At 40.8% G+C, this 19,662-nt stretch overlaps 1 protein-coding gene across 1 annotated transcript in view; it reads right to left on the bottom strand.

The window, feature by feature from the left end:
- The window catches only part of CEP350 (centrosomal protein 350), a 211,492-nt gene that overhangs the window by 28,427 nt on the left and 163,403 nt on the right, over positions 1-19,662 (bottom strand). The window contains exons 28-32 of the mRNA XM_078392370.1: positions 14,760-14,959; positions 8,469-8,674; positions 5,232-5,346; positions 3,787-3,947; positions 933-1,069 (exon numbers count right to left, since the gene is read on the bottom strand). Of these exons, the coding sequence (XP_078248496.1) occupies positions 933-1,069; positions 3,787-3,947; positions 5,232-5,346; positions 8,469-8,674; positions 14,760-14,959 (819 nt within the window). The remainder of the gene's footprint in view (positions 1-932; positions 1,070-3,786; positions 3,948-5,231; positions 5,347-8,468; positions 8,675-14,759; positions 14,960-19,662) is intronic.

The following is a 19,662-nucleotide window of genomic DNA, read 5'->3' as shown; positions in this document are numbered from 1 at the left end:
TGGCTGCCAGAATGCTTACTGTCATTTTCCTGATTTATATAATCAATACTGGTTATTGACTTGTGTCTGGATTCAATGTAGTGTTTTGGTTTCCATCTTAAGAATATGTAAGTAGTTTGCATCCAGACTTGTTAAAAACTGCTACTACCCACATGAATTTGCCCAACCCTTCTAAGACTCTACTCCATGTCCCATTTATTTAAATTATAGAAGGTACAGCATAAAAGCCTGGGGTTTTTTTTTGTGTTGCCACGAAGTCTGGAATATTCTGTGAAAGCAAGAAGTTCAACTGATCCCATTGTCAAGGTTTCTTTTCCAGCAGGGTGTGAAAATATGAATCTGACCTTTGCTGCTTGTAGTATTTGCTTTCATTTCTTGAGATACTGCTTTACGCTTTACTTCCAAAATTTCTTTATTTGGCCAAAGGGGGTAAAAATGCTGAAAATACTTTGTTCTGAAATATAGCTTGAATAAACATAATTCTTGCCAATACACATTAAAGTAAGTCTTGCTTTCTAATAACTTACTAAAATTAATTTTACATTACATCTTGATCTCTGTTTTAGTATCAGATAAAAAGCAAATATTAAGTCTGTATACATACAAGATATCTTTTCCCAGGAAGACACCCCTTCTAGACAGATGATGGCATTAGAGATAGGGGCTTCATATTTGTATACGAATATGAAGTCTGCTGGCAAAGGTCATCTTCTGTGGTTGGGCAAGCAGGGAGGCGGGGCTGTAGCAGCCGAGTTACTGCCATGATTGGGGCACAGAAGATTATGCTGGTCATGCACGCCGTATGGTAAGTGGTCCGGCGGGGTCTGGGGGTGGGTGTTCATCAAGCTGGCTGATTGTGCCAGCATCTCTAGATAGCATACATCTAGAAAGGCATCAGTGCCAGATAACTTTAAGCATATTAGCTATATTACCTATGGATTGGAAGTGGTTTGATCTTTGGCTTTTCAATAGCTGAAGACGGAGCTTTAATTTGAGGTTTAGCTGTAAGTGTTGCCTCCAAATCCCGATTCAATTCTGCTTCAGTCTTTTTGATGAATTCATCATAAGTCTAATGATGTATGGAAAAGATTAGAAAGAATCTGTTAGAATTTCTCACTTTGAAAATCAGTCAACAAGGATGTAAGTGGAGAATGGCACTCCTGTGAAAATCCCTTGGTCTAACTATACTTACTTACACAGTCTTACCGAATATCTAGATTCCACTTTAAAGCAAAGAGATTTCTGAGATTTGTGCTTATTACCAAAGGTACATGCATAGTGGGTAATTTTATTTTCAGTACTTTTTGCTATCACCATTATTCTGCCATCCAGGCTCAAAGAAAAAGGAAAGCTGAACTTACTATGACATTTCCTTTTCTGCAGTGGAATAAGGGATTCTTAGCGCAGGTACCCTCCTCCCCCCTATTAGTCCAAGCAGGACTAATATTTCAGTTACTTTGAGTTACATTTGCTTGACTCTCCCAGTTATGGGAACCTATCTCCACTGAAGAAAATTTCCAATTACTACCAGTAGAGCAATGTATGCTCACTTATAGCAATATCATAAATTTGCAAACTTAAAGAAAGCAAGGGTGAAACAAAGAAAAACCAAATTTATATGGTTGGGGCTAGACTACTCTCACTTGGAAAAGGATGTTTCACATTTAAGTCCAACCTCCCTTTTTCCTCCACTGTGGAAGAGCAGTCTAGCATGGTACATACCTAAGCTATTTGTCCCTGTAAGGCAATGATTGGGGGGGGGGAATGCTCCCTTGAGACACAATTCTCTGTAAGACCTCTCCTCCCTCCAAAGGCAACTTTTGCAGGTGGAAGTTGCCAAGGATTTTGCACTGCAAGGTCAATTAGTTCTGAGTAACAAGGTCTCCAGAGTCAGTGAGAGGCTATCAATATCAGCTCTGTTTTTCTGCTTAAGCCTGCCTCAGTATCCCAGATAGGCAACAAATGGGAGGAAAGCCATAACACAGACCCCAGGCCAAGGAGCATCCACTTTCCATACCCCTAGGGTATGAAATCAGGCAATGAATCTCTGAACCTTGAAGTTCTGGGGAGAGGCAAACAGATCTACTACTGGAACTCCCATTCTTGCTGAAAAAGGTCCATATCTGTTCAACTCAGCCAATCTGCCTGTACACTGAGCATTCCTTTCATGCTGACTACAGTTATGGATAACAGATTTTTCAGTGCCTGGGAAAGAAGTTTCATCTCCTTTATGAGCAACCTTGACACTGACTTGACTGCCTTCTGAATTTTGGACTTCCTTTCCTGTGGAAGGAAGACCTCCACTAGTACAGTGTCCCTACAGTGCCGAATTATCTGCATCAGCAATAAGTGACTTTTTTGCATGTTCATAAGAAAGCCTAAATCCAAGAGAAAAGAAATTGTCTGCTGGAGATCCAGATGACTCTCTGATCTTATTAGAAGGTCATCCTGGTATGGATAAAAATGCTCTTTGAAATCCATCAGTTGTGCAACAGCTGCTGCAAGTACCTTGGCAAACACTCTGGGGGAATGTGACAGTGTGAAGGGGAGAGGCCAGTACTGTAAGTGAAGACCCTGATACTTGAATCTTAGAAACTGCTGGTGGGAGGGGTGTATTGGCACATGATGATGCACTTTTGTCAAATCTTGAGATACTAGAAACTTCCTTGCTGAACATTTTCTGAAATTCTTTTTAAAGTTTCCATATGAAATATTCTTTATAAACTGCTTCACTCTCTTGAAATCTAGTCGTTGCTCTTCTTGGGTAACAGAAAGAGTATCAGGTGAAAGCCTACAAACCTTTTCTGACAATGATACTAACTCTATTGCCTGTATATCCAGTAGGTTATCTATGGCTTTTAAAACAGCAAGGTGCTTTTCCTGGCATCTGGCTTGAAGAAATGATACCAAACGATCTGGTGGAAGGTGGGAAAACTCTATCAGATAACCCCAGAATACCATCGGAAGCATTTATATGTCCAAAGTTATTGTTTGCCATTTGTGAGTGAACAAAAGAAGCCTGCCTCCCACAGCTACCCTACTGTAGTTATTGCTGTTGTTGGACAGAGTTGAACAATCAATCAATCAATCATTAATGGATGGGGATCAGGGTTGTAAGAGAAGCTCCCCCCACTCACTACAGCAGAAGTATCCAAGTAAACTGCTGAGCCTAGACAGGCAGGCCCCTGGAGATGTCAAGCTCTACTCCTGAGGATATTCAGGAAAGACAAGGCAACCTGCCATTGTAACCAGTAACTCAGGGGTATCCTCACCCAAATGGGCAGGAATGACACCTATGGCTTCAACAACTTGAGAGAAGACCCACTGTTGCCTGCTACCATAGTCCAACAAGTCTTCTGATGTATCCAAAGACAGCTCAGGATTGTCTCGTAAAGCCATCTCTCTCAGGGAAAGGCAAGAAGACCAAATAGCTAAAAATCCAGGCCAGAAAATTAAAGAGGAGTGGAACTCACTCAAGAAACCTGTACTCCTGGCAAGACCAGATTCAGAGGATGCACTCTCAAGTTAGGACAAGATCATTCAAACTAGTTGACATATTTGTCCTGCCTCCAGAAAGAGTAGGAGGAACTTACTCATGCTAAGCTAGCCTCCTGCACAGCAGGAAGAAAACAAACTATCATAAAATTTTGTGAAAATCCATCATTGTAGCATGGATTTTAAAATGAATTCACAAATATTAACATATTGCTGCAAAGAAGACAGGAGAGAAACAAATTTCTCTTTGAAGTAAACTTTTTTAAAATCTCTCTTCTAAGTAACTCTTACCTCTAGCTGTTTGATCAAACTAGCCTCCTGGGCTTTCAGCCTCTCCTTGTGCCTTTTCTTTTGTTCCTTTTTCAGCTGGTAAACAACAGATTTTCTCTTTTGTAACTCATCCTTCAGAGCCCGGATTCGGCTTTCAATATCACTTTGATCAGATGTTGTTTCTGACAAGGCACAGTTTAATACTTTAAGAGAAAATGGATATCTGCATACAAAAAAGCCAGCTATCTACAGTGCATCTCATACAATTTACTTTTTAAATATGCAACTCTTCCATACAATGATGCTAAAGAAAGTCACAGTTAAAGTAGGCCCATTTGAATCAATGAAACCTAAGGAGGAGTTGACTCACCAAAGCCCCATTGATTCAAAGGACCTATTCTGGTATGACTTACTATGCTAAGCAAAAACATTTTGGCCACTGTGTGTTCCCTACGCTGATGAGTTGTTTCCTTGCTTTTCCAGTTCCTCTCTTTTCTTTGTATTATATCTGAGGCAAGATCATGTCTCTTATGTTTATACCTTTATACCTACATCATTTCAACAGAGCTGTAATGATGTATCCATCACCTAAAAAAGGAAGGCAGAGAAACTGCTACTTAATGTATTGCACAAACACCTTAAAAGGACAACTACATGGGCATTTAACCCACTGCAAGGATAGGCTCCTAAATATGGAAATAAAACAATATCTTTGCTGGAGCAAACCAATCTACCTACAGAGCAATCAACCTTACCTGCACTTTCCTGGCCTCTGTCGGGGGCTTCTACTTTTTTTGGTTTAAGTAGGATCACTCTGTTTTGGTTCATTTTGAGCTTACATGATTGCTAGAAATGAACCCAAAGCAGGCCTTCCTGTATAAAGTATTTTGAGAAGTGAGCCACTTTCAGGATGGTTCTATGGAGGGCCAAGGAAGTGAAAATAATTAAGTGCATTAGGACAGTGGCTCTTACCTAGATCTTTAAGAGAAAAACAAACAATCATTGCCCTCTTCTGTCTTTTCCTGCTCCTGGGAAGTTTTTCATTTGGATTTTATTATTATTTTTAAAGTGATGCAGCACATACACACTGCCCCAAAACAGTGGAAAATTTAAAAAAATTCTTTCACTTCCTCAGCCACTGACACTGTCAAGGAAGTGCTTAATTTGCAAATATCATGAAGTGGCTCTCTCCCTAAGACTTGCCTAAGGTCTGTATTCCATTTGCTGACAAGATCATACCAAATGGCATACTGGACCTCCTAGAAAATCTTATTTAGCTCACTCCAGCCCACTGCTTGTGCAGACAAGCCCTAAGTGCAACTATCTCTGTTATTCATCAATATATGCTTTAGAAACTGTACATTATTTTTAGAGGAAAATAAAGAGTGTGATTTACTCCCCAAAAGTTGAGTTTGACTGATCAATGTTGAGATACAAATATAATAATCTTAATTCCCAACACTTACCTGATTGAGTCATGGATAAAGACTCATCAGACCAACTGTGGGATATATCCTGGGATTTTTTAGATAAATGCTGCTGCCCTCCAATTCTGTAGGTTAATAGTGATGTACTAGGAGACTATTAAAGGAGAAAGAATATAAGCTTGTTGTAAACTACCCTATTTAAAAAACTATTCATTATGATATCTTTTTCAATGTATTAATTACAATCAAGGAACTTATTTGTTTATTTTAAAAATAAGATAGAGCTGCAATCCCATTACTGTGAACTTTATAAAAGCACTTTGACCAAGATAGCTTCATTGTTCCAGGCACTACAGCTACTAGGACATTAATGTTTTTCTTCCCTCCATAAAGAAAATATAGATTAGGCATCCTTCAGTCTCGAGAGACTATGGTAATGTGCTCTGAATAGAGGACTTGGAACAGCATCTAGTGTGGCTGAGGAGGCCAATTTGAGAGTGACAATCCCTTCTACGCTGAAGACAAATACAATCTGTCCCCTGTCCAGCTCCCTGATTTGGCTGGTTTTGGGATTGCCTTTTTGCCTCGGCCTGTTCAACAAGCATCTCTTCAATATGGGAGGGGCCATGATGCACCGCCTGCTTCCAGGCTGAACACTCAGATGTTGAGGTCCATTCCTAGAGCCTTCAGATCCACTTTGCAGATATCCTTGTATTGCAGCTGTGGTCTCCCTCTGGGGCAATTTTCCTGCACTAATTCTTCATACAGGAGATCTTTTGGATTCCAACCATTAGCCATTCTCACAATATGCCTAAGCCAACGTAGACGTTGCTGTTTCAGTAATGTATACATGCTATAAATTCCAGCTTGATCTAGGACTACTCTATTTGTCCTGCCAGGTGATACCAAAAATGCATCCGAGACAACGCATATGGAATGTGTTTCCTCTCCTGCCATGCACAAAGGGTCCAGGACTCACTGCAGTACAGGAGTGTGCTCAGGACACAGGCTCTATAGACCTGGATCTTGGTATGCGCCATCAACTTCTTATTAAGCCATACTCTCTTTGTAAGTCTAGAGAACATGGTAGCTGCTTTGCCAATGCGTCTATCCTGCTCGACATCTAGGGAGAGAGTGTCCAAGATCGTTGAGCCAAGGTACACAAAGTCATGAACAACCTCCAATTCTTATGTGGAGATGGTAATAGAGGGACGTGAATCCACACCCTGGCGCATGACTTGGGTTTTCTTCAGGCTGATTATTAATCCAAAGTCTTGGCAGGCCAGAATAAAACGATTCATAAGTTGTTGGAGCTCTTCAGCAGAGTGGGCAACAACGGCTGCATCATTGGCGAAAAGGAAGTCCCGCATGCATTTCAGTTGGACTTTGGTCTTTGCTCTCAATCTAGAGAGATTAAAGAGCTTTCCGTCTGATCTAGTCCAGAGATAGTCACCTTCTGGTGCAGTTCCAAAGGCCTGCTTCAGCATGACGGCAAAAAATATCCCCAAAAGGGTCGGCATGAGGCCACAACCCTGTTTCACTCCACTTCAGATGTCAAAGGGATCTGATGTTGAGCCATCAAAAACTACAGTGCCCTTCATTTCCTCATGAAAGGACCTGATGATGTTAAGGAGTCGAGGTGGACATCTAATCTTGGGAAGTTTTTTTAAAAGGCTGTCCCTGCTAACCAAATCAAAGGCCTTTGTGAGATCTGTCAAGGCCACAAAGAGTGGCTGTTGTGGTTCCCTACATTTCTCCTGCAACTGTCTGAGGGAAAATACCATGTCGGTGGTGGATCTATTAGCTCAAAATCCACACTCTGATTCTGGATAGACTGCCTGCAAGCTTCTGGAGCCTCTACGCTGAGAAGAGAGATGCCATGGTACTTATTGCAGTCGCCCCTGTCTCCTTTGTTCTTATACAATGTGACAATGTTTGCATTCTTCATGTCCTGTGGTACTCCACCTTTCCTCCAGCAAAGACAAAAGACTTCATACAGCTCGGTGGTGATGATCTCTTTACAGCACTTCAACAGGGATGTTATCCTTCTCAGCTGCCTTGGCGAGGGAATCCAAGGCCCCTTTTATTTCTGCTAAAGTTGGTTCGCTGTCCAACTCTTCCAAGACAGGCAGGCATCTGATGTTATTTAGTGCCTCTTCGGTTACTACATTCTCTCTGGAATATAGCTCAAGAGTAGTGCTTCACACAGCGTTCCATCTGCTGTGCTCAGTCCTGGATGATCACACCTGTAGCAGACTTCAAGGGGGCAGATTTCTTCTGTATTGGACCTAAAGCCTGCTTGATACCATCATACATTGCCTTGATGTTACCTGCATCCGCTGCTATCTGTATCTGAGAGCAGAGCTGAAGCCAATAATCGTTAGAACATCTCCTGGCAGCCTGCTGGACTTTGCTACAAGCAGCTCGAAGAGCCTGCAAGTTGTACTCACTAGGACAGGCTTTGTATGCTGCTAGACCTCTCCTCTTTTCCTCAATGGCTGGCATCAACTCCTCCGAATGGGCTTCAAACCAGTCTGCCATCTTTTTGGTCTTCTTGCCAAATGTGGACAAGGCAGTGCTATAAACAGCGTTCATGAAATGTTCCCATCGTTCAGGTGCATTTGCATCAGCTGGACCTGGAAGGGTTTCCTCAAGCGCTTGGGCAAATTCCTCCACTTTTCTTTGATCTCGAGTCTTGCTGATGTCAATATATGGTCTTCCTTTTTCGTGTGATACAATCTCTTTGCTCGCAGTTAAGGAGCAGCCCGGGTAGGTGGGGCTCGTCAGCCTTGGAAGGAAAACTCCAATTTCAAACCTCCACTGCCTTGTGGCTATATCCACCAATGGAAAAGGCTTCAGGAGTTAATCTCGATCCAAACTCCGGAGCTGGAGTCCCGGAGGTAGTTCATGCTGTTCTGCCAACTCCTGTGACATCGCTGGAACCAGTTGTATTGGCTCTTGCCTTTCCACTGGACTATATCAGTGACATGGAGAGGGGGGATTTGCTGCTTGGGTAACAGCATATCCTCCATACTATTTTACACAGGCTTTGTGCTCTGGAGAGGACACTCCAGCTTCACATACAGCATTGAAATAACATGGGAACAAAGAAAATATAAATATAGATGTTTTCTTATGTGGCTTATTGTTGTATGACACGTATACTGATCCTGAAACAAGTCAAGCACAACATTAATTTTGCATTATCACAAATGGAACACAGTTTTTTCTTCTTTTTTTTTTCTTTCAACAACAACAGCAACAAATTTCACTTACATGTTTTCCGGGGGAGGTAGCAGACTTTTGTGTAGAAACCATTTCTTCAATAAGTGTATTGTCCAGACTTCCAAACTGTTCTTGGTTCTCAGGGACCTTGGAAGGACTAGGCTCAACAGCTAGGCTGCTCAGTTCTTCTGGAACAGAGCTCTCACTATTTAGACGAGAACATGATGGTATTGAAGAATTTTCTTCACTGGCTGTTTCTGAGGGAATACAGTAGAGGTTTCAGTCAAACAAGACATCTTACCATTTTTGTTAACAGATCTACAATAGTTTGACTACAGATCTACAATAGTTTGACTACATATTTATCTTTTCCATATTGAGGATATAATGGGAACAAATAGTGCATTGGTTACTTTTCATGAAGGCCAATTCTGGCTTGTAAAAAAGGATACATCTCTAGCAATGTCCAGGCAGCAGAGTTAAACTCTTCCAAGAGGAGCTCTCTTAACTTTGCAAGTGGCTTTCCTCCCTCAAATTTTTACACAGAATGGTCAGTTGGGTGGTACAGAAAGAAAAGGCAAAAACAAACAAAGTAGAAATTTAATGCTGAAAAGAACATGGCACAACACTCAGAAATATAAAAGTAAACAGTCACTGCTGGATGGATCTCCTTTCTTGTAGACCAAAACTCAGAACTCAGCAACATTCACAAACTAAGAAAAGGCACCATCAATCAGTGTGGGCTTTTACTGAAGTCTAAACCAGTGGTTCTTAACCTTGGGTAACCCAGGTGTTCTTGGACTGCAGATCCCAGAAGCCCCAGCCAGCATAGCTGGTGGTGAAGGCTTCTGGGAATTGCAGTCCAAGAACACCTGGGTTACCCAAGGTTAAGAACCACTGGTCTAAACCATTAGATGTGGTACGTGGTGGCGCTGTGGGTTAAACCGCAGAAGCCTCTGTGCTGCAAGGTCAGAAGACCAGCAGTCGTAAGATCGAATCCACGTGACAGAGTGAGCTCCCATCGTTTGTCCCAGCTCCTGCCAACCTAGCAATTTGAAAGCATGTTAAAATGTGAGTAGAGAAATAGGTACCACCTTGGTGGGAAGGTAATGGCGTTCCGTGGCTAGTCATGCTGGCCATGTGACCACGGAAACTGTCTTCAGACAAACGCTGGCTCTATGGCTTGGAAATGGAGATGAGCACCGCGCCCTAGAGTTGGACACAACTGGACTAAATGTCAAGGGGAACTTTTACTTTTACCTAAGCCATTAGAAGAACTAGAGGTAGGGAAGGTAGATGGTAAGCAAAAGGGTTAAATTTTGTTTGGTAAAAGGTGTTTGAGGATTCTCCGGGAAATACTGACAGAGGTCTATACAGTGGTGCCTCGCAAGACGGGCGCTCCGTTTAACGACGAATCCGCATTATGATGAGGTTTTTGCGATCGCAAAAACGATCACAAAATGATGTTTTGAATGGGGGAATTTCGCTACGCAATGATCGGTTCCCTGTTTCGGGAACTGATTTTCGCTTCCCGATGATCAAAACAGCTGATTGTCGGGTTTTCAAAATGGCCGCCGGGTGCTGAAAATGGCTCCCCGCTGTGTTTAGGAGCCATTTTTCACTGCACAGGCACCCGAAAATGGCCACCCCATGGAGGATCTTCACTGGACGGTGAGTTCTTAGCCGATTGGAACGCATTAACTAGGTTTTAATGCGTTTCAATGGCTTTTTTATTTTCGCTTTACGACGTTTTCGTTCTACAGCGATTTCGCTGGAACGAATTGACATCGTAATGCGAGGCACCACTTTACAGTATATTGATTTTGTACTGATTTGTAAGAAGTATGAATTAGACCAGGTTTCTACTATGCAAGTCTGTGCTTGAGGAGGAGGAGGGAGACACAGCTGCTTTAACTCACACAGCAAATAGATGTTTTGCATGTGGCTCAAACAAACATTTGAATCAAAGCTGCAAGAAAAAGAAGAAAGGAAGAAAGCAGCCACAACATGGTAATGAATCACATTTAACTGATACCATTTGCAACTCAGGGGATGATGGAAATGAATGGGTTATAGATTCAGGTGCCACAACAAACGTGTTAAAATAGAAAGCTGATATATGACTACCAAACTGTGAAAAATCAGCAAGTATTTTTGGCTGACGGATTGAGTACCAATATATTGGGTAAAGGTAAAATTAAACTTCCATGCTTAACTAAGGCTATTAATGTTGTGTATGTTCTCAAACTGAAACATAATTTACTAGGAGTAGGTTCATTAGCTATGGAGGGTTTTACAACCACATTTCACAAAGAAAAGTGCGAAATAAGAGGTGCAGATAATTCTGTATTAATTGGCTCAATGAAGAATAACATGTACAAACTGAGTAATTTAGATGTGAACAATGTTTATAATAACGAATGTCCTCACAAAGATTGTATACATTTATGTCATTTGAGACTTGGACATCCCAATTATAAAACATTACAAAAGACTCTAGAAAACTCATTTGGAGCCAATATAAGAAAATGTGACAAATATGTAAATTGTCAAGCATGCCAAATAGCTAAGAGTAAATGTTGCACCTATCAGGAGATATAGTAATGTGCAAGTAGAAAATATTCTTGATTTAGTGTCAATGGATATAATTGGTCCCAAACAACCATCAATAGGAGAAGCAAAATATATATTAACAATTCAAGATCAGAAATCCAGATTTGGCTTTTGCTATCTAATGAAAGATAAAACACACTGAATTTGAAAAATGGTTGAAATTTGTAGAGAGAAAAACTGGAAGAAAATTAAAACAAATACAAACAGATAATGGGACAGAATTTACAAATAATAAATTTCAAGCTATACTAAAGAAACATGGAATAGTTCATATAAAAGCTGCACCACATACTCCAACACAGAATGCTTTTATTGAAAGCATATACTTATACGCTGACCTCCAGCATAAGATTTATATGGAAATGCCTCCAAGTATTGAAAAGAAGGAAGGCAAATGTTGGTTACTTAAGAAAAGTTTATATGGAGTGAAATAAAGTGCATTTGAGTGGAACTTGTATTTAACTAGAACACTGAAAAATAATGGATTTAAGCAAGGAAAAGCTCGTCCGTGTTTATGAAAGAAAATGAACAAATAATTATTCTCATATTTGTTGATGATTTAGCCATATTTGCTAAAGATGAGAAATCTGCTGAATCATTAAAATGTTAAATGAAAATTACAATCTAAGAGATCTAGGATAGATCAGTAATTACCTAGGTGTAGAAATAGAACCACAAAAGGATTTAAGAAATCACAAAAGAAAAAGATAATAGTTATTGAAACAATATAAAATGGAAGACTGTAAAGGTTCTAGCACACCAATGAACACAGAATTTGAGAAAAAAATAATTACTGGTCCAGAATGTGATTTTGAAACATACAGATCATTAATAAGGAGTCTACTCTACATAAGTCGATGGTCAAGACCCGATATTTCAACCATGTGACCACGGAAGATTGTCTTCGGACAAAACGCTGGCTCTATTGCTTGGAAATGGGGATGAGCACCGCCCCCTAGAGTCGAACACGACTGGACAAAAATTGTCAAGGGGAACCTTTACCTTTACCTTTAGACATGTTATAAAACTTAGCAAAAGGCAATGGCAAGTTGCTAAACGTGTACTTAGGTATTTAAAAGAAACCATAGAAAAAGATCTATACAGTATATTGAACCTAAAGGAGAGTTGATTATAACTGCATAAGTAGATGCCAATTATGGAAATGATGTGATAACATGTAGATCAACATCAGAAATGACTATACATTTAGCAAATTCCTTGATAAATTGGAGAACAACAAGACAGAAATTCATTTCTTTGTCATCAGCAGACTCTGAGTATGCATCTCCGTCTGAACTGTATACTGAATTGGTATTCTATAAACAACTGGCAATAGATATAGGAATAAAGGTTGATCAACCTATAGAAGTGATGGAGGACAACCAAGCGGTTATTTATATGGCTACTTCTCTTGGAATTAAAAATAGATTGAAGCACGTTGATATTAGATACCAGAATGTTAAACAAAGCGTTGAAGAAGGCTTGATATCACTGAAATATTGTGCAACTGATAACAATGTAGCACACTGTATGACGAAAATATTTGGACCAACGAAGCATGAGCAATCCTGTAGAATGTTGGGGATGAAGTAAAAATGACTTTATGCATATATATGTATCAATAATATGTACAGTGATGCCCCGCATGACGATAATTCATTCCATGAAAATCGCTGTTTAGCGAAATCATCGTGTAGTGAAAACCATTTACCCGCTGGAATGCAGTGAAACACGTTTAATGCATTCCAATGGGGAAAAATCATCCCTCCTCTGGACATGTTCCACTGCGGCAGTGGATGCCATCAGCCCTCGAACATGTTGGATGTAGTGCGCTGTGAGTATGGCACACGGTTTGAGCTTGCACATGGCTGCTTTGATCTTTCGAATTAATTGTGGTGGGAGAAAGGCCTTTGTATGAATAGAGTCCAAGGTTGCTCCTATGTAGGAGACTACTTGAGAAGGTATGAGATTGGATTTTTTGCATTGATTCTTAGTCCCAATTTCTTTAGGGTGAACAGGGTAAATCTTGTGGCCGAGAGCGCTTTGTGATAGGATCGGCCACCAGAGCCAGTCATCGATGTAAGGAAAGATTTTTATCTTTTGGGTTCGTAGGTACGGTGCCATGCATTTTGTGAATGTCCTGGGGGCCGTTGAGAGCCCGAACAGTAAGGCAGTGAATTGGAAGGTATCGTGGTGGAACCGGAACCAGATGAATTTTTGGTGAGACAGGTGGATGGAGATATGGAAATATGCGTCCTGCAGATCGATGGTGACGAATCAATTTCCCTGAGACAAGAGGGGAAGGATGGAGTCAAGGGTGAGCATACGGAATTTCTTGTGAAATATGTATCGGTTGAGGTCTAAGTCCATGATGGGCCTTATACTCCCATTGTTCTTGGGGACTACAAAGCAGTGTGAGAAAACGGTACTGTCAGATGGAATTTGGATTATGGCCTCTTTAGATAACAGGGATGAGATTTCCAAATGCAGCGGCTTGGAAAAGGGAGTAGGTCTGACTGAATTTGGTGGAGGGATGCAGAAAAATTCTATCCTATATCCATGTTGAATGATACTAAGGACCCACTTATCAGTAGTGATGTTTTTCCATTCTCATAGGAATGGAGATAGTCTTGTATAGGAGGGAGATTCATGAGAATTGCTTACCCCTATGCTGAGTCTTGCGAAAGGACTGCTTAGGGCTACGAAAGCATTGTTGCTTACTGTACCGAGAGGGCTGGTACTGAGTAGACGATTGGTACTGAGGCTTTTTGTAAGCAGACTTATGGTACCTATATGGCTGGTATGGTACGTAAGATTTCGCTGTCTTTCTCATCTTATGGATATTGTCTATAGTCTCGTCAGTTTTACAGTTGAATAGTCCTGCAGCATCGAAGGGAAGTTCTTTGATCTTGGTTTTGGTGTCTTCAAGGATGTTAGCTGTTCTAAGCCAAGCGTGGCGTCTAACAGCAATGGCAGTCAGTATGGATTTAGAAGCGATGTCAACAAATCGCTGTTGCCTGGTAAGGGTGTTAGCCTCTTCATAAATGTTAAGGGCTTCTGCCTTTGTGGGGTCAGGTAGTGATTGCAGTACTGGAACTATCTTGTCCCACAAGTGCTTCTGATAGGTGCCCTGGTAGTTAGCAATTTTAATCAGCATTGCGGCGAACGAATACAGCTTCTTTCCTAATGCTTTGTTCCTCCTTCTCTTCATGTCTAGCCAAGAATATATATCATGTATGGGTGGTGGTAGTAAGGAACGACGATCAAACAGAGAATTCACTGTTCCTAACTATTTCCTAGAGAATTCACTGTTCCTAACTATTTCCTATAGTTATTCCCACATGCCACCAAGCAGCACCAAGGATCAAGCAGGGTAGCTAAAGGTAGCCAAAAATGCTTCCTCCATTCAGATTTAGAAAGAAGTCAATGATCAGTTCAAGAGCAGTCAGCAGCCAAGGGCAAACAAAGTCTGTGTTGTTGGTCTCTCTCCCTTAACATCAGGCCATCCTCAAAAAAGCAAAGCTTAATGCTCACATGAAAGGTTGGCCAAAATATATAGCTCAAAAGACTGTGGAACCGATTTTGATGTAGTGCATCCCACACCACAGGGAGCATATACAAACAGCTTTGCCATATGATTGAGACCAGCTGCATGTACCTTCCCCATACAATTAGAACACTGCTGGAAAAAACATATTGTACTTCAAAAGACAGCTCTCATTTTTGTACCTTTCTGATTAGATTTTTGGTCTCCTGCTCCCTTGTTGTGTGCTTTTGCTTTGTGCAGCTCTTTGTCCCAGGCAGCCAATGCTTGTTTTTCTATTTGACGTATCTCTGCTTCTTCTGCATCTAAACGGCGCTTCCACTGCAGTAGTTCTTCAGCATGCTGGCGACGCTGCATCAATTTCTGTTCTCGCTTTGTCAAGAATCTACCAGAAAATTATGGAGAAACTGATCATTAATACTCTGAAATGAGATATCTGACCCTCCATTATAGAATATATAGTTCAACTGAAATAGTTTGCCATTGCTTACTGAATATTGCCAGCAAAAATGAAACAAGTGATTCTGTCCACATACAACTGAGATACATACCTCATGTTCCACACAAATCTGCAAAAATCCCTTTCTATGAGAAAAACAGCCCTGAAGCAATCTTATTTGTAGGCAAAATAACATTTATTTCAAAAGGGGAGTCTATAGCTATTAATGAAATTCTCCCTGCACATAAGAAAGATTCTTGTCCCATCTAGTTTGATTTTTTCACCAAATCTATGAATTAGCAACCAAACATCAACTGCAAACCAGCTCTATGTCAGTTGAGACGACTGGTTTGGGTTTAAAACTGCATTGCTAGGAATTAGAGGTGGGCACAAACCTCAGTATATGTCTCAGCTAGCTCCTCCACACACTGGTCTTTCCCTCCTCTTCATGCGATTGTCCAATCATAGGAGGAGCATGTGCTTTCCTCCTCCACCTCCTCCAGCAGCTGCCCACTCAGACAAGGAGGCCGTGCAGTGATTCCTGCAGCACTGTCTTTGAGTGGGCAGCTGCTGGAGGAGGTAAGCACATGCTTCTGCTGTGACTGGATGATCATGTGAAGAGCAAAAGAGTAGTGCATGCTCGCTGTGGAGGAGCTGGCCAGGGTGGGGTGGGGTGGGGTGGGGTGAGCGAAGGGAATGTGCGACACCTGAGATGCGGCACCAATAAACTGGCACAAACCTCCGAATGGAGGTCTGTGCCCATCTCTGCTAGCAATACAGACATTTACCAAACTTTCTTTCTGAATACACTCTGCTGCATAGCACATTACTATGCAAACCTCCAGAAAACACTTGCTGAAATGTTATTTTCCCATCTCAATCAGTCCAGTTTGTCCCACTTCCTCCAAAAATTAGCACTTTCTAAATGTTGGTAGTCATGACAAAGGGACTTGAAAGATGCAGACAGTACAGATACAGAGATAGTCAAATCCTAATGGCAAAATGTTTTATGCTAATATAATGCAAGTAGCAGATTTTACCTTGGAATTATGGTGCCCAGGGAAGGAAAATGAAATATGCCTAGCGAGGTATATATGTAACAACTGAATAGGTAATTCATAGGCTTTTAAACAGTACCCCAAAATTGGAGGCAGGCTATATCATTGTTCCTAATTAGTAAGGGTAACTCTGATATTAAGAGACAAAAAACAAAGATTGGAAGACTACCAAGCTAATACTGAAGCGTAAATTTAAGGTAGAGTCATGTGGAAAAGTAAGTGCACCTACTTTGAATTTTATGGTTTCACATATCAGGACATAATAAAAATCATCTGGTCCTTAGCAGGTCTGAAAATAAGGTAAATACAAACTCTGATGAACAACAACACATGATATATTACACGGTGTCATGTTTTTTTAAAATAAAAATAAAGCCAAAATGGAGAAGCCATGTGTGAAAAACTAAGTATACCCTTACTGATTCCATAGGAATTAAGAGGCTAAGTAGCAGCCAAGTGATGCTAACAAAATGCTCTTGAGTAATTGATGATCAGCAAGTGTGAGCACTTCTATAAAAGCTGAAGTTTTAGCAGTTTGCTGGTCTGGAGCATTCTGGTGTGTGTTAACACAATGCCAAGGAGGAAACACATCAGCAAGTATTGTAGGGAAGCAATTGTTGCTGCCCATCAACCTAGGAAGGGCTAGACGGACATTTCCAAACAATTTAAAGTCCATCAGTCTACAGTGATGGATTATTCACAAGTGGAAAACATTAAAGACAGTTGCCAGTCTTCCCAGGAGTGGATGTCCAAGCAAATTCAACCCAAGGTCAGACCAATGCTCAGAGAAATTGCAAGAAAAACCTAGAGTTCCATTTCAGACTCTACAGGCCTCAGTTAGGATGTTAAATGTTAATGTTCATGACAGTACAATTAGAAAAAGACTGAACAAGTATGATTGATTTCGAAGGCTTGCTAGAAGAAAGCCTCTTCTCTTGAAAATGAACATGGATTAGGTTTGCTAAGTTGCATCTCGACAAACCACAAGATTTCTGGAACAATGTCCTTTGGGCAGATGAGCCCAAAGGGGAGATGTTTGACCATAGTGCACAGTGCCACACTTGGTGAAAACAAACACAGCATATCAGCATAAACACCTCACACCAACTTTCAAGCACGGTAGTGGAGAGGTGATGATCTAGGCTTGTTTTGCAGCCATAGGACCTGGGCATCTCACAGTCATGGAGTCAATCATGAACTCCTTTTTATACCAAAGTATTCTAGAGTGAAATGTGAAGCCATCTGTCTGACAGCTCATTGCTGCTAAAGGTGCTTCTCCAAGCTAATGAATCACTAAAGCATACTTCAGTTTTTCACACATGGCTTCTCCATTCTGGCTTTAGTTTTGTAAAAGAAATCATGATATAGTGTAATATGTCATGTTACCTAGAGAAGCCAAAATCACAGAAAAGCTTTTCATGACTCTCCTCTACAACATCTCCCCGTTTGGTGAAGATTGGGCTTCCCCAAGCCAGCTGCTAAAGGGCACATTCCTCAGGGGATCCTTTTTGGATGTGTAAAACACAATCTTCTCCAAACTTGGAGAGATTGTAGAAGAGAGTCAGGGGAATATTCTCTATGATTTAGTGACTCTAGGCGGCTGAGGGAAACTTTCCTGGGTGGGACCCTATTTGTGGGGGTATGACTCAGACATTTGAAACCCAAACTTCATCAAATTTGCAAGACCTGTTGAGAAGAGTCAGGAGAAGTTTTTCTGTCATATTGGTGTCTCTAGGTGCTGAAGGGGGCATTGTATAGGGCTTTAAAGGCAAAATTGAATGGACAAATTTTCATCAGAAAATATTGTAAATGTGTTATTCGTGATTTGTTGAACTTAATGAATCAAAATCAGAACAAATCACAATTTTTCTGATTCATTCCCATCTCTAATCCTAATCTAAGTTTAAATCAAGTAAAAATCCAGACCTTTCCCAAACAATACTGAAACTTCAAAGTAATACACCAAGTTATTCTATTTCATATTTGGTAAAAGAATGTGAAGGTGGCAGATAATATGGCAGGATCTCCTTCCAAAAAAAGTGTATAGTATACTATGTCTTGGCATTAAAAGGAGGGCCAAATATATTACATTCACTTTTAACTTGGTTTGTGTATCAAGTTCCACAAAGGAGTAAATAAGTAAGTCCAAGCCAAGATGCAGGTATTCTTTCGGCTCATGAAATTAACAGTATGTTACAGCAGTTTGCTGCTGATTATGCTCAAGTTTTAAGTATTTGTATGTTTAATTATAAACTAAAAGACCCAAAACCAATACACTGACAACTGCCAGACAATCATCTGGTGGAGAGGAGCAGCACCCTTCCAGTTACAAACTATGGTAAGACATACTGTATACCAAAATATTTTCACAATATTGCTGACCAATTTTAGGTGTTTCTTTGGTTAGAATGAATCTTTTGGCAAAACTTTAACCGGAAACCTATCATTTCAAATTATTTCATCCAACTGTTTTCTCAGAGCTGTAATTTTTTCCAATTAATGGAACTGTAATGGTGAGAATGGTTTCAACTTCACCTGTCTATATGTTTCCAGTAAATCTGGGGGTAAGGTTCCTACTACTAGAAAAACATGAACGATTCGCAGTTTCCCTCTGCTCACCAATATTCTAAAAGTGTAATGCAATGTTTCAAACCAACTAAAAGAAGATTTGGTTATTGACCATAACTACAGTTCTTCAAGTGATGATCCATGTATCCACACAAAAGGGTTTTGCGCCTGCACGAGCACCTCTTCAGAAAGTTCCAGACCTTCATAAGCAAAAGTGTACTGAGCAAGTGTGGACCCCCTCTCCTCAGTACCAGTTGTCTGCCCCAACATAGAAGGTGAAACAAGAGGGGAGGTGGGCAGCTTGTTTGGTTCTCGATGAACCATTGTTACAGTGAGTAATCAAGTCTTCATGGTGTCCCTGTATGCACACAAAAGGGCTGACTGGCAAGCTAAAGTTTGAAAGTGGGAGTTAGGCCAAAACAGATGATAAACAGCCTGACCAAATGAGGTATCTTTCTGTGCCCCAAGGTCTAATCAATAATGAGTGACAAACGTCAGTGGTCTAGATCACGTAACTACTTGGCTAATGTTCAGTATGTCTATGCCATGGGGAGGAGACTGGGTTCCCCATACTTGAACCCTGGTACAAACAAAACCCCTGGTAGTCTGTCTAAAGTCGTTTATTCTGTCTAGGTAAAAGACCAAGGCCCTCCTGACATCCAGAGAGTGGAGTGAGCATTCCTGCAGTGAAGGATAAAAGATAGGTACGATCATAGGTTATGACATGTGGAAGCCATTTTTAGGTAGGAAGGTTATATCAATATGTAGAGTGACCTTGTAAAATATGGAGGGCCACATTTGAATGCTGTGAGCTCTGCTGCCTGGCGGACAAATGTAAAGGCCACTCTTAAAGTTAGGAAATGTAGGTCCATTGTCACCAGTAGTTCAAAAGGATGTTTGGTGAGTTGAGACAAGACCAGTGAAAGAGACCACAGGTCTTGTGTGAGTCTCAAATCAGGATAGGCATTCTGAAAGCCTTTCAAAAACCTCTTAACCATCTGGTGCATGAAAAAGTGGGGGGGA

Source organism: Pogona vitticeps, chromosome 4 (genome assembly GCF_051106095.1).
Source record: "Pogona vitticeps strain Pit_001003342236 chromosome 4, PviZW2.1, whole genome shotgun sequence".
Classification (NCBI taxonomy): domain Eukaryota; kingdom Metazoa; phylum Chordata; class Lepidosauria; order Squamata; family Agamidae; genus Pogona; species Pogona vitticeps.
This window is presented reverse-complemented; position numbering and strand designations above follow the sequence as displayed.